This window comes from Carassius carassius, chromosome 16 (assembly GCF_963082965.1).
Source record: "Carassius carassius chromosome 16, fCarCar2.1, whole genome shotgun sequence".
In the NCBI taxonomy this organism is placed as follows: Eukaryota; Metazoa; Chordata; class Actinopteri; order Cypriniformes; family Cyprinidae; genus Carassius; species Carassius carassius.
Window position 1 is genome coordinate 28,025,066 of NC_081770.1, and position 16,189 is coordinate 28,041,254.

At 34.8% G+C, this 16,189-nt stretch overlaps 1 protein-coding gene across 4 annotated transcripts in view; it reads left to right on the forward strand.

The window, feature by feature from the left end:
* The window catches only part of LOC132160074 (glutamate receptor-interacting protein 2-like), a 120,693-nt gene that overhangs the window by 92,932 nt on the left and 11,572 nt on the right, over nt 1-16,189 (forward strand). For all 4 annotated transcript variants that reach the window (XM_059569772.1, XM_059569771.1, XM_059569773.1 and 1 more), the window contains exons 10-16: nt 5,840-5,980; nt 7,452-7,604; nt 10,063-10,252; nt 11,960-12,105; nt 12,261-12,341; nt 14,700-14,763; nt 15,846-15,991. In XM_059569772.1, the coding sequence (XP_059425755.1) occupies nt 5,840-5,980; nt 7,452-7,604; nt 10,063-10,252; nt 11,960-12,105; nt 12,261-12,341; nt 14,700-14,763; nt 15,846-15,991 (921 nt within the window). The remainder of the gene's footprint in view (nt 1-5,839; nt 5,981-7,451; nt 7,605-10,062; nt 10,253-11,959; nt 12,106-12,260; nt 12,342-14,699; nt 14,764-15,845; nt 15,992-16,189) is intronic.

The window sequence follows — 16,189 nt, forward strand, 5'->3', positions numbered from 1 at the left end:
CGATGGATCATCTGCAGTGAATGGGTGCCATCAGAATGAGAGTCCAAACAGCTGATTAAAACATCACAGTAATCCATTCCAGTCCATCAATTAATGGCATTTTTATGAAGTTAAATGTTGTGTGTTTGTAAAACATCATCCAAGACTATAATTTCTGGCCAAAATATGAGATAAAATCAATGATAACGCTTCATCCAGCGATTAAGTCCCCAGTTGTCCCCTGTAGTTGTCCAAATTATTTGTTTCGAGCTGCTTTGAAGTATTTTCACTTGTAATCCATGCTTGATCTTTGCAAATTTCACGCCTGATTCTGTCAAAACTACTTTTCCTCTTGAGTAAGCGATATTATGGACTATGACGTTGAAATTGAAGTTAAAACGACTAAATTATTATTTTTTGTTTTCTTACTAACATGCATCTTTTCACTTCAGAACATGTTAATTGATGGACTGGAGTGGATTACTTGTGGATTATTGTGATGTTTTTATCAGCTGTTTGGACTCTCATTCTGATGGCACCCATTCACTGCAGAGGATTCATTGTTGTGATGAAATGCTACATTCCTCCAAATCTGTTCTGACCAAGAATTAAACTCATCTGCATATTGAATGGCCTGAGGGTGAGTACATTTTTCAGCAAATTTTCATTTTTGGTAATTTATATTGCACATCCCACTTCGGATAGAACACAGAATCTAATAAATAGCATATTATCATTATCATTGTTTTCATCACCCCGTTTTTATGCACATTTTGAAGTATTACATCAGAAAAAAAAAACAATCCTTAAAAAATTGGTTTTATGCTTGTTTATGCTTATGCACATTTGTGAAAAAAAGGTACCTGTGAATAATGGGAGATATGCAAAATTTCCAAATCTTTTATCTGATAATCCAATTTTGCACTTAAGTTAAATTAGTAGTTTGGATGGAAATCCAGCTATTGAGCATATAATCATTCTCTATAGTTGCACGACTTCATGGACGCTCTCAGTGACTGGGCAACTGCAATTATAGAAGACATTGAAACTTCAGATGGTTGTTTTTATGTTGACTTTGAAGTTCTTGCTATTTCTGGTTCGGCAATCAACCAGAACCCTAGATGCCCATCAATTTCTATCTAGTCCAATTTTTGCCCCACTTCTGTCACCATGACTGTGCCTGTGGAATTAAATCATGTCCACCAAAGCTTTAAACCCCGACAAGATGGCCTTGTGAATTCCATGCATTGCTCGCATGCATCGTAAACAGAGTTTATGATGCCATTAAAGCCCTAACGCCCAGATTTTTGGGCACAGGAACAAACGTCCCTAATGGATACGGACAAGTAAAGTGGTTTAGCTTTTAAGCATCTGAGCTGGCCGGCCGAAATATCACATGGTGTGCTGAGAACCCGAGAGGGGAGGTGGAAGGCGGTAATGATTGAAAAACATATTTGCGAGTGTGAACTTTGAGCCCTGACAGGACTTCAATCAAGAATTGACATCCACTCGCGGAGCCGTGTCGATAATACATAGAAACTTCACCCAGCAAATAAATGGAGTTTGATATTTTGCCATATGACTCCTACATTTTCGATTCAGATTTTATATATGCAAATGTTGTAGCTGACCTTGTTAGGGAAAGAAAAGAAAGTACGTCTGGTAACAAGCCCATTTGGGATTGCCATCTTTGAGATACGGGGATTTAAAGTGAGGAAGAATAGAACATGTACATTTTAATATATTTGCATATTTGGTAGACATTTTTATCCAAAGCAACTCTGATATAACATTACACGAGTTTGAAGTAAACATTTAGATTTGTGCTTGCCATTTATTGTGTGCATTATGACCTGAAAAAAAGTTTTTAAATGTGCCAATCTCTTAGAAATGTAATATCTGTATTCACAATGGCTTTAAAAACAACAAAAAGTTTACATTTAATGACCTTTTTAAAAATAACTTTACTACAACACATTTTAAATTGCACAAGTTTTTTAATGTTTCAAGGAAAAATGCCTTTTCAATACAGAAGACAATTTATAATATTTCAATAGAGGTATTTACCTCTCTATGACATCATTTCCGGTTTTATAGAAATTATGAGAAATAGTGACGCAATTATGTAATATAATCACAATTACAAGAAATATTTTTTTTACAAGAAAAGAGACAGTTACCAGAAACCAATTGCAATCACAACAATAATGTCACAGTTATGAGATTTAGCTGCAATTTTGAGAAATAAAGTCTAATTTATGAGAAATGAAGTCACAGTTACAAGAAACAGTATGCAAAATGACGATAAATTAATTTACCGTTATAACAACTGCAGCATTATTTCTCATAATTGTGACTTTATGAGAAATGTCACAGAACTCTCTGACATCATTTCCTATTTCTAATTTTCCAATCCTTTACGACATTTTGGCTAAATTTTATTGCATACATTTTTAATACATATATTTGTATACAAACATTTATATACAAATATTTGTAATATTTTATTAGAATTTGTACAGTATTATTTTTAATAACAAAGTAATCGTAATACAAATGGTTATGCCGTTTTAATTTCAAGTCAGTCTATGTAGGAAATGCATTTTTAATGTGTTTCTGAATACATTAATAGTTTTATGTCACTGACCCATGTTACACTTCCCACTTTGGATGGAACACGGCAAGATGGTAGTCCAGATTTTTTTTTTGATTATTAATTTGTATAGTATGTCTGTATTCTGCGATACAGAATTAAACTACATACAGTTTATTACCAAATTAGCCCGAACCACTGCAAATAACCTTAGCGTCAGTCACCTGCTGGTTCAGTAAATGACGTGGTCTTAAAAAAGCATTATTGTAATCTCCTTACTCAAATTAAGCTCCCGTCACATCAGCCTGCGTGGGAGACTTTACCGTCATCGTTCCTGGTGTTCTCAAGTCCTACATCAAGAGACAGAGTTGTGTTTCTTAGAGACGTAGCAGACGAGCTTAGCATAAGCCACAAGGAAGAGGGATTTAGCGCTCAAACGTTAGAAGATGCCTCATTGGTGCTCAGACGAACAGATAGTAGTATTTAACCTGGCTTGTGAAAATCTGTCTGAAAGTGCCATTTCTCAACGTCTTGTCACATTCTGTGTGGCAAAAAATAAATAAAATACAAACATAATGCTAATAGAATGCTAATATGTGCAGATTTTTAAAGGTTTGTTTAGTAATGTACCAAAGATTAAAGAAGTAGTGAGCAGACTTCATTAAACCTTAAAGTGTAACCACACACACAAATACACACATCTCTCAGAGTGTTTTAAACCTCTTATGGTTTTCCAGAGATGGAGGAGGGTAAAGCTAAGCTACGTTAAAACTAAGTTGTTGAATGTCATATTACTTAGTTAGGGCGTTTCACATTATTAATACCCTGATGGAAAATCCCAAGTTGGTCCTGAAATTTGAAACATGGCAGCTGGTTTGTTGATGGTCTAAACAGGTAAACCACCTTGGATCATCAACAAACCAGCTGCTCGCTAAGCATACAGGCTTAAAAACTGTCAGTTTTTGGAAAGTGTTAGCTGGTCAACCAGCTAATGACCAACTTGGACCAAACTAGCGTCAAGCTTGAGGGTTTTCCAGCAGGGTAAAGAATTGGATCTGTCTTGTATGCTAAGCTTGTTAGTTCCAGTAATGAGTTCAAACATATTTATTGTTATCTAAAGAGACTTTGTGTTTAATGTATACAGCTTTATGTATACAGGCTTTAAATGCCTACGAGAAATTAAGAGTTCATTGAGATTTGAGATTTAAATTATATTTAAATGAGATGTAGTCACAATTGAGAAATAAGGTCGCAATTAAGAGAAATAATGTTGCAGTTGTCATAAATAATGTTGTAATTATGAGATGGTTGCGATTATGAGAAATTATTTCAGAATTATGAGAAACCATGTTGCAATTATGAGAAATAATGAAGTTATGAGATGTAGTCGCTATTATGAGAAATAATGAAGTTATGAGATGTAGTCGCTATTATGAGAAATAATGAAGTTATGAGATGTAGACGCTATTATGAGAAATTATGTGCAATTATGAGCACTACAAAATAAGTTAGTCGCAATTCTAAGAATCTAACTATTGTAATAAAAACGCAATTACAATGAATGGGGGAGGGGGGGGGGGGGGGGTTCAGCTTGTTCTTGTCACGATCGGTGTTACGGAAAACACAGGAGACAGAACCAATTGCGAGTACGTCTTTAATAAGGGGGTAATCCAAAGAGAGTACAGGCATGAGTCGTAACCAAAAACATCCATCCAAACATAAACCAAACGAAGACAAGGCAAGGGCAAGAACTGACGGACATGAATTAATATACAACATTAAACAAGGACTCCGTGACTAAGACTCAGACAGACCAGGTATAAATACACAAAAGGATTATGGGGAAACAGGAGACAGGTGGGGAAACAATCAATTAACTAAACAAGGAGGAAGGTGACCAAATAAGGAGACAGGAAGTGATAATATGATAAACACCGTGGGAACTGAGGACACCTAGTGGGAACCCAGGGAACACAACCCAGACACTGTGACAGTTCTGTTTATTGTGAATAATATTTTTGACATTTATATATGAACCATTCTAAGCAAAAAAAAATTAAATAAAAACTATTTGTAAATAAATATCATTATAAATAAATAATGAGAACAAAGCCACAGCTAGAAGATACTGTAGTTGCAATAACATTAATTAAGAAATGAATTCACAGTTTCAATAAATTTAATAAAGTGGCAATTACAAGAAATGTAGTCACCATTACATAAATAGTTCCCGTTATAAAATATTGTCACAGTTATAAGATGGTTGCAATTAAGAGAAATAATCTTAATTATGAGAAATGGAGCCACACTTACAAGAGATACTGTAGTCGCAAAGATATCATTATGACAAATGAAGTCAGCCACGAGACGAAGTTGCAATTACAGCAAATAAAGTCACAGTTACAAAATAGTCGCAAATTACGAGAAAATAAATAAATAAAAATCCCAATTATGAGAAAAAACAACAACCAATTACGTGCATAAAAGTCACAAGAAATGAGATATAAAATTAGTTTTGTATTGCATTTGTTAGACAAAGTCATAATTATAATATTAAACCTATGTTTTGTTAATAATCTCTTAAGTTTATGGTAATATTAATAGATTTCCTATTTGTTTTTTTTATTACTCTTGCTTGATAAACAATTTTGACCTTGCATTGCGTCAACCCTTGATGTCCAGAATCTGCTTCCCGAAGCAAAACCAGTAGCGAACCACTGCCCTGTAATAAATTACTTGTTTCAAGTGTGCTTGTTTAATTTATTAAATTAATTTTACTCTCTTTTAAATTCAGTCTTCTGCTCCTGTCAGACCCACTGCATTATGAGCACTTGGAGATACTGCAGAACAAATGAGAACAAGCACATACACGCACACAGAGGCACTCAATTATACGGCCTGCCTCTAGCAGCAGGACTTCATTAGCCTGTTTGCTGATGAGCTTCCTCATTGTTTTGCATGCACAATCATTTTACACAGACCAGTATTAGGGACGAATATTATCACTTGAATGTGACTTAAACAGACCCCCAAGACTCCAAATGATGGATTTTCAGTGTTTAAATGAGGATTAATGTGAACAATACAGAGAGAAAGCCACAGAGAGCGAGAGAGAGAGAGAGAGAGAGAGAGAGAGAGAGAGAGAGAGAGAGGGAGTGTGTGTGCGTGTTTGTGTGCATGTATTTTATATAAACGTTGCATTTTGCTATTTATTCTGAGAATCATGTAATTAATATCTCAATTTAGTAATCAATTTTCTGTGTTTAGTGAAAATTCAGAAAAGTGACCACCCACACTGTTGGGACCCCTGTGTGAACTACTGCCATTCTCAACATCCTGGTCACTGTAAGACAATGACATGGACCTCTGCTTCCAGTAACCCATCTAGCTCTCAGGATTACTGCAAATGTAACTACAGTACATCATTTTTACACTTTTACCACATGCTTTATGAAGATGATTTGACTAGTTATATATATTAATATATATATATATATATATATATATATATATATATTTTTTTTCATGACTGGGCATTTCACAACAAATGTTCCTTATGTAGATTTAGTTAGTTTTTTTAAGTTGATTGTAAAAATCCGAGCAAATTGTCAATGACGATATCTAATCATTAACACAGGACTAGGCGTATTTGCATGAGAACAAAAATATTACAATTTAGCTTGTGTTCAAATTGGTCATGATAATTCGCACAAATATTGCAAACAATATTTAGAATTTTAAATATGACTCTACACAACTGGGAGTTTCGCATAAGGGAGAACATTTTCATCACATATTTTGTTCGTATTCACATTAATAATGCAAATTCGCATAAATTTGGCAGATGATATAATTTAAATGCAATTTAAATAGGAGTCTGCATGATTAGGAGTTTAGCATGAGGGCGAAAAAGTTTCTCTTGCAGATGTTGACTGTGTTCAAGTTGGTCATGCAAAATTTCATGTACGATGTCCAGTCATTAAATAGCAGTCTGCGCATTTTTTCATGTGAGTGTAAAATATTTTTTGCTTTGTAAATTTCACTCATGTTTCCAGTTGGTCACACAAATTCACACAAAATTTCATAGATGATATTAAGTTAATGAAATAGGAGTTTGATTAATAGTTTGACATGAGGGCATAGAAGTTTCCCTTTCAGATTTTGCCTGTGTTCAAGTTGGTATTGCGAATTCATTCAGAAATTTTGTTGGCGATTATCCAGTCATAAGTCCACACAAATGGGAGTTTCTCATTAAGGCAAAAAGGTTTCCTTCTCAGATTTTGCTTGTGTAAAGTTGTTCACATAAATTTGCGTGAAATTTCATAGACAATATCTAGTAGTGGCGAGTTTTGCACGAGCGCAAAAATCTTCTTGCAGATTTCGTCCATGTTCAAGTTGGTCACATAAATTTGCAATGAAATGAGAAAAAAAAATAAAGAAAATATCTTAATTACAAAAAGGTTTTCCAATTATGAGAAATAAAGTCCACATCTAAAGTCGCATTTAGTCCACACAACTGAGAGTTCTGCATTAGGTTTTTACTGAGCAAGTCCCATTTTCTTCAGATAATCTACCTCTCTAGTTGAAGTCATCCATCTTCATTTACAAGTTAAATAGCATTACGTTAATATGGAATATTGTTCTTAATCCAGACATCCACCTCCTAGGGGTTACCTCCAAATCCAATATAACGTCCTCTTAAATAACAAATGCTTAGTGCATAGATCTGCAAAGACTAGCAAGGGACCAATAGAATATGGATCATTAACCTGCAGTGAGCCGCTCAGTCTCTTGGACCATTACCATATCTTTGATTTAGAATATTTTAAATGCAGCTACACTGCCCGACTTTCTCTCTCCTTTCCTCTGTTCTCTCTAGCGGTAGTCTGCACTAACTTCTCTCCTGGGTCCACTACCACTTCAGGCATGACCAGCCAGGGTTCGAACACGCTGCCCCGGGCCGCTCCTCCCATGAGCCCACGGAACTCTATGCTAAAGAGACGACAAAGGAAAAAAGAGCACAAAAGCTCCTGTAGGTGACTGGATGGGTTTTCTCTTTGACATGCTCTAAAAGCATCTTAATGCATTTTATGACATCTCATAAGTGATGGATTTAATGTTTCATTAAATGAAGTTCCAAATGAATTGGGAAGAGCCTAATCATTTAGTACTGTCATCATAACAAGTAATAAGTAATCATTGCTCCATCCCAGAGACATTTCTTCCAGCATCCTTCCACCTCCCTATCTCTGTTAGTCTCCCTCTGTGTAGTACCACAATGGGGGGTTGAACTCAGAGCTCAAGCCGAGCCTTGGGTTCGAGCTTCTGTTGAGGACAGCAAGCCAAGTTTGTTTAAAATTAACTATTAAATTTGGATGGGCACAAAAACTTGTGAAAGTGATGTTGGGAAGATCATATTAATGACGGCACCACAAAGTTATAATTAGTTGAAGATGCATAGTTAGTAGGGGTGTAACGGTACGCAAAAATCACGGTTCGGTACGTACCTCGGTTTTAAAGTCACGGTTCGGACAAAGAAATGCGAACATTAAACTGCAGGTTGTTTATTACTATAAACTTTTTTTTTTAACAATTTGTTTACACTTTTTTAAAATACTTTTTCAATAAAATATATATAAAATAAAAAAAGAATAAGAAATAAAATACTGCTGCAAAGTTCTCCACTAAATAAAATACTCTCAGGCTCAAACCAATATCATATAATAAAATATAATGAAAAATATAAATAAATAACTATGATTACAGTGCAGCATTACCAATCCCAGCTTGTAGGCCTGCTCATATTTAAAAAATATATGTAACTTTTCCAAAGTGTAAAGTGCAGCATGAACAGTTTCAGTTTTTAGACCTGCTCAGATTTCGTTATTGCGTAGGATCGATCGGAATTAAGAGCAAAGGTCTGTTTAAATGCCGACGGGAGCTGCGTTTGAATTACAATCATTTTTTTCCTAGTTGTAGTGATGTTCACATTCACGTGATGCCTTTTGAAAACCTTAGGCTGGTGACACAATGGCATGATGCACCTGTCAAACATTTTGCCGTCAATACTGTTGACTGTGTCCTTTATCAGTAGGCTTTATATTTATATTTATGCTCAACATGAAGTATAGATATTGTTGTCGTGAAGACAAGATCCTGGTCTGTCGGCGGCCTCCCTCTATGTCACCTACAGCAGCAGCAGCGCGTCAGCGCCGTGTCAGGCACGATTCTGGTGTGTAAAGACACAGAAAACACGAAGCAGGTGTCACGAAACTGACACGCAGCAGAAACGCCACGCTCACGCCACGCAGCCAGTGTGTCACCAGCCTTAGAATCAGCTGCAGGGCGGGATTTGCGCTGAACGCGGAGACTTCCGCCACTTAATATGTTCGTTTGGAAACAGGAAAATGTACCTATGTTCCGCACACAAAATATTGCATTCGGTCATTCGGTACACACGTGCACCGTACCGAAAGCCCTGTACCGAAACGATCCGGTACGAATACACGTACCGTTACACCTCTAATAATTAGTATTGCATTTAATTATTTGTGTTTTTTTTGTGTGTGTTTTTTTTCAATTTTTACCTAAACCAATTTATTTATTATCTTCAGAGTTAGGTGTTAGCATGTTTGCTAATCTAAGAACACAGTACTGTAGACACTTTTATACAATACATAACACAAACCCATATTAGGTAAATCATTTATTTTTAATTAGGCTGTTTTTATCTATTGGTTGATGTATTTTAGTTACCTTTGTAGTTCGATGTTAGCATGTTGCTTAGATAACAACTCCACAATCTAAACATTGTCACAATACATAAACACATGTATTGGGTAAATACTGTTTTTATTGAATTGAAATAGTTGTAATTATCAATTAAATTACTTTTATTTACAGAGTTGGATGACAGAGACAGCAACACATAGTACATATAAATATCTATTTTTGTCTATCAGTTAAACTTTTAGTAGAGTTGGACGTTAGCATGTTGCTAAGCTAACAACACAATACTCTTAACCCTATCACTAAAACACAGTGAACACAAAACACTGAGTAAACAATCTACTTTTTATTAAATTGATTTTATTCGTTTTTATCTATCATTAAAAACAAATGCCAGTACATGTTAGCATGTTGCTAAGCTAACAACACAAAGCACTGTGTTACAGTATATATCACACACAGATTGAATCTATTCTTTTTTATATGCTTAATTACTGAATAATTCTACTTTTATCTCATTTCATTCCTCCATCTTGGACTTTTAATTGGTTTTGAAAAAAAGTTTAACTTTTAGGGGCCTTTCACACTGAATTTATTTGACCATTGCCCTCACATCTTATGTGTTTCGCAGGATCTTGCACACAATGTGTAGTTCAAAACAAACAAACAAAAAACTATTTCTTTGTGAACAGCCCCTCAATGGATAAAAAACAGTTTTATGCATCTATGATATTTCTGTGGTGATTTTTCTCTCTGTTTAGCTGTATCTTTAGCCTCAAGTTCTGTGGGCCCTGGTGGTCAGATCGTCCACACCGAGTCCAGTGAGGTCACTCTGAGAGGAGACCCTCTAAATGGGTTCGGGGTTCAGCTCCAAGGTGGAATATTTGCGACAGAGACCCTCTCTGCACCTCCTCTTATCCGCTTCATAGAACCGGACAGCTCGGCCGAAAGGTACGTCCCAAATGTTAACTCAACCATGTACTCAAAACCCAGCCATCCATGTTCACTCAAGCACATATGAACACTATAAGGTGCCACAATGGACAGAGATTCCATTAAAAATGCAAGCAGATCTTGTAACTATATCAGTGTTTATTTTTTTTACATTTATGCCTTTACGTACTCTGACAGTTGAAAATGATCAAGCTGGATGTGATATTAACGGCGAATCTGGGTCAACACTCAGGAGCAAAATCACACCTTTTATCAGTGATGTTTAAGAAAGAGACTTTCATTTTTAATTTAAGAGGTTGAAATGTGTCTTTGTCACACTTTGTGCTCTTAAAGGGAGGGAAATGTAAAGGTCTCCAAAACGAAAGTAAGTCTGAAAGAAAGAATCTCTTTAACATCTCGTATATTTTTTCCTAGACACCTATGAGACTAAATGGAGAGCAGATGGATCCTAATTATTATTATTATTATTTTATTTTTTCTGAAAAAAACCAATACTAATATTATACCACATCTAGAGTTTCACAAGAGCTCTCAATAATGTCTCAAAGTGCATTTGCCAAAATACCAAAGATTTCAATAAAGTCAAAAATCTCAATACGAACTTCAAACTTTTCAGTAGTTCAGTATCAGTAGCCTCATTTGGGTCTCATTTTATTTGACCAAAGGATTAAGGAGAAACATCTAGCTGATACAAATTGTTGCTTACATTTTGCTAGCTATAGTGTTAAACTTTTATGATAAAATTGGTCTCGTTTTTGTCTCTTTTTTTGGGGAGAATTGTAGAAGAATCACCTAAAACTAAGTTGTCATGTCAGTTGCTTTGCTAACTTTTGCTAACATTTTGTAGTAACTGTGTCATTTGGGTTTTCGTTGTTCTTTGACACAAAAGTGCTACATCAGCCGTTTGGCGCAAATGTTTTCTTTTTTATTTTCTTAACTATGGCTCTAAACTCTTACTGTTTGTCTGCAATTTTCTCATGTCAGAAATTGTAGGAAACTAAATTGCTACAAAGGTGCCATTTCAACTGTTTTTCAACTCTTTTGCTAAGACTTGGCTAGCATTTTGCTAACCATAGCTCTTCTTACTGTATGTCAACAGCTGTCTCAGTTTTTTATTAGACTCTTTTTATTAAAATTTGTGGTGTTTGGGCAAGTCAAGTCAGTTTTCATAAGTTCTCTTTCATAAACACAGTTTCCAACAGTGACACTTGCATATAGAAACCTGAGGAAACAATACACTTACTGTAAATCATGCATTTTTGTCATTGTGTTTGATACAAATCAACTTCTAAATTCAGTTTTCAGTCAGACTTTTTGACTATTGGCATGAAGTCTGGTCCACTTTGCACTTTTCTTTTTTCCAGAAACCGGCCATTTAAAAGGATTGTTCGAATTATGTTGTCATTCATGAATGTTGGTAACCAAACTGTTGATGATACTGTAGCTATTGGCTTCCATATTATGGAAAGAAATACTAAGGAAGTCAATGGCTAATATCAACTGTTTGGTTACCAACATTCTTCAAAATATCTTCTAAAAAAAAAAAAAAAGCAATTCATTCAGGTGTGGAACAACTTGATGGTTAGTAAATGATTTTTGGCAGAACTTTCCATTTAAGGGGTGTTTGGACTGACAGTGATATAGTCGCTGGAGGAAGGGAACATGAAATTAGCTTTAGTCCTTCCGTCTTATTTTGATTGGCAGGTGTGGGCTTCTCCAGGTGGGAGACAGAGTCTTATCCATCAACGGAATTCCTACAGAAGACGGAACGCTGGAAGAGGCCAATCAGCTGCTCCGGGATGCAGCTCTGGCCAATAAGGTCACGCTAGAGATTGAGTTTGATGTAGCAGGTTAGTGAGGTTTCACGTTCACCAACAAGCTCTTAAAACACAAATTGCTCCGTTTTCCACCAAGAGTTCCTAAGACATGGATTTTTCACTGTATTTTAAAGCAGTTGCACTTGTGTTTGTACTCGATCATAGTGTCGTTTTTGTTGTATGGGCAGAATCTGTTGTGCCTAGCAGTGGAACGTTCCATGTGAAGCTGCAGAAGAAGAGAGGAGTGGAACTGGGCATCACAATCAGTGGTAAGACCTCGCTGTTAAATTGCAGCGGCTTAGTTTTGACTTCAAGGGTCTGGGGATCTTCCTCATTTAGTTTGGTCAACATTACAACATATTTTGGTAAGAACTGCCCACTTAGACAAGATTATAATTTTGTTATCTACTCAGGCATCACAACTTTTATTTATCTTTTTCTAACAATAACTTGCAAATGATTTTAACCTGCAAAACACTTTGACTTTGCAAATGTTTTTTAAATTGTTTTTCTTTTTATAAATTGAACATTAACATCTGCACTTGCCACCATCACACATGGAATGTTTCCTGGTGATTTGGATACAAAATCTGATTTATTAATCATAATTATACCCAAGCAATAGTTTGTGGAACTAGTTTAAATGTATGCAAGATAATCTTGTATTATTGTAATATTTACAAATATATCTTAAATATAATGGTAAAAAAATAAATAAAAATCAAATTAAACCAAGTCACTTTGATGCTATTTTGCTTCAGTAATAATAATGATAAGAAAAATAATAATTTGCATACACACTGCTGATCAAAAGTTAGAAAATTTCTTTTTTTTAAATGTTTTTGAAAGTCTCTAATGCTCACCAAGGCTGCATTTGCTTAATTAAAAATACCACAAAAACAGTAATAATATCAAACATTATTACAATTTAAAATAAACGATGGCTTGTGTCATTTAAGGTAAATTTATGCAAGTTCACTTTAGGATTACACATCTGCATTGATGTTCTTAAAGTCATATCACGTATTGGAAAAACAGCAGAATTTTTCATTTTGCTTTCCGGATCTGTTAACCCCCAAACACACACAAAAAACAAAAAAACATTTAAACCCTTCGGTCTGAATCTCTCCCTGGCCTGTTGTACCATTCTCGGTTTCACTTCTCGAACTCGCCAAGATGTAGTAAAACTTTATATCCCCAAACGCACGGAAAATAAACCCACACAAATGTTTTGACATCCACTCCGGTCATTAAACACGTCTGCGAATGGGTTTCCCTGACGGAGCATGTCCGTGTCCAGACCCCCCCGATACGAGGTGTCCCATCTCGTGCATGTCACAGAGTTACACTAGCCCTGATCAACACAGACTCATTTTTCAGAGCATGTGTTTACGGGCTCTCGCAGGCTTTCCGTGGGTCTGTTTACTGGAGCTCTTGGGTCTGTCTGGCTTCTTTCCATCTGACGTTGCTCTAAAGCTTCTTTATGGCATAAACACTGAGGCATCATGGGCCATTAAACTTGTATTATACTTGAATGAGGGCTGATATAAATCACAGGCTTTGCATTTGTACCACAGTCATCCATCAGCGAAAAGACTGATCGTTTCTTTCAGATTCACTGCTTGAGTGTTTGAGCGCAGTTCTTATCTTGTCCTTCAGATGTCTGAAACATCCTAAAATGCTCTGTATGCTGTATAGTAGTGTGTATGAGAAACTTTGAGTGGAAGACAAGAGCTGAAATCAGATTTGAACTGTGTCCCTCATCTAACACATCTGGTTCAACTCGTCAGTTCATTAGTAGAGAGTTTAAGACCTGAAGTGGGTCAGAAAAGGTGAATTGAGTTGAGAGAAAATATGTTTTGTGTCAGATCTGCATCACGTTCAGCAGCGGCAGCTCTTAAAGTTATAGCAGCCAAAACAACCTAATAACCAGCTGCTGTTCTGTCTAATTAATCTGTATCTAATGTAGAATTTACTGTTTTATAATTTCAGCTTCAATTTCTGTAAATGTCTGCGGAAGGGCACCGGTAAATATTACATGTATTATAATGGGCTATAGTTAATGGTAAAATTTTAGGGGGAATTTTTATTTTATTAGATTTTTTTTATAGAGAAATGAATATTCATTGGTATCAGTGTTACTGGCATTTAGTCATAATAAAAGATGCCATTAAATAAATATTACAAATATACTGTCTTTATGTGGTTTGTACATTAATTTGAAGATTGTATGTGAAATTATTGCAATGTAAAAGCATATTTAAAAATGTTATGTTATGTGTGATTAATCTTGATTAATTTCAGAAAAAAAAGTGTTATTAATTAGTAGTTTTATTTGTTTTTATCGATTGACAGCACTATATATATGTATATATATATATATATATATATATATATATAGACACGCTGCCACTGGATGCTGGGAGGTTTTACATTTGTTATTGAATTCTGCTCTTAAAATGTTTTATTCCATCTGTGCAAAATATTCCCTCTCAACGTCTGGCTCACGCTCATGCTGGATCCAGATAAGAGTTACATTTTTCCCTTGAAACCATGTTTGTGGGGGTGTTTTTAGTGTGTGTGTGTGTGTGTGTGTGATATGCTGATGTTTTCCCATCTTTCTACAGCCAGTAAGAAACCAGGAGAGCCTCTTATCATATCTGACATTAAAAAAGGCAGCATGGCACACAGGTATGAACCAACACTTAACAATACTGGCAGAAAATGTTTATGAGCCTATAAATATCCTTTCTTTATGTTCAAATATTTCAAATCTTTTACTTACTTTATTGTTATTATTATTCATTTTTGCATTACATATAAAATATTTTTACTCTTAGAAATAAATTATTGTATTTATTTTTATGCAATTATTTTGCCCTTTAGTAATACAAATATTCATTTTATTTTATTTTACTGTTTTGCCTTATAAAATAAAATACTAATGTGTTTGCTGATAGAAATATAAATCCTGATAACAAAATAACATTTTATTTTTTATTATATAATTTTATTTCTAAAATAAATCTATTATATTTATATTAAATATAAAGTTACTACATTTTACTACATTACTACACTTTACTACATTTATCTTTATATATTAGTTTTTTGTTGTTGTTGTTGTTTATATTTTATTATATTTATATGATTTTTTCCTAACCCTAAAAACATATTTTGAATATATATATATATATTCATTGTTTTTACTTCTTAGAAATGTGAGTTTTAAAAATACTTCATTATCCTTACCATCATACATTTAGTTTTACAATATCCTTTATGATATTATAATTATCATATTGGAATATGTAAAATATCAACTGAAACGTCGGATGCTGAAATATTCCGCATATTTTAGATGCAAGAACAAAATGCTAAATATGTGTTTGTAATATCCTGTAGGGGGAGACAAACTCCGTATATATATATTTCAGTAAAACTTGGAAGTAGTGTGCTTTCTTTTTTGTCCTTTTTTTTAAATAAAATAAAATCAACATTTTATAATCAAAATGATATATAGTATGTAGTGTATATATATATATATATATATATATATATATATATATATATATACTAGAATGCATTTATATGTATTCTACTTGTTTATGTCTTTTTGAAATATAAATCCCTTTTCTTGTTTGTTGAAAAACCTCTCTCTTCAGCTTTGCGTTGCAGAGAGTCAAGTACACTCTTAGTTGTTGGCTCACTCCACAGATGTGCTCAGTGTTTGTTTGTGAGACTGAAGCACGTTTCATGGTTTCTTCCTGCAGAACAGGAACTCTGGAGCCTGGAGACAAGCTGCTGGCCATAGATAACATCCGTCTGGAGAACTGCTCCATGGAGGACGCCGTCCAGATCCTCCAGCAGAGCGAAGACCTGCTCAAACTCAAAATCCGCAAGGACGAGGACAACTCAGGTGTGTGTGTGTGTGTGTGTGTGTGTGTGTGACCTGCAGTCCAGCTTCAAAACATGCCAAGATCTTGTGAAGGTCCTGTTTCATATTCAAAAGGAAAGAAATAGGACAGTGTATCACATAGGGGGCATTATTTTGCATTGTGATATTATATTCCTCCGCGTTTTTTTCTTTAATTCTCAACATAATAAGAGTTTACTT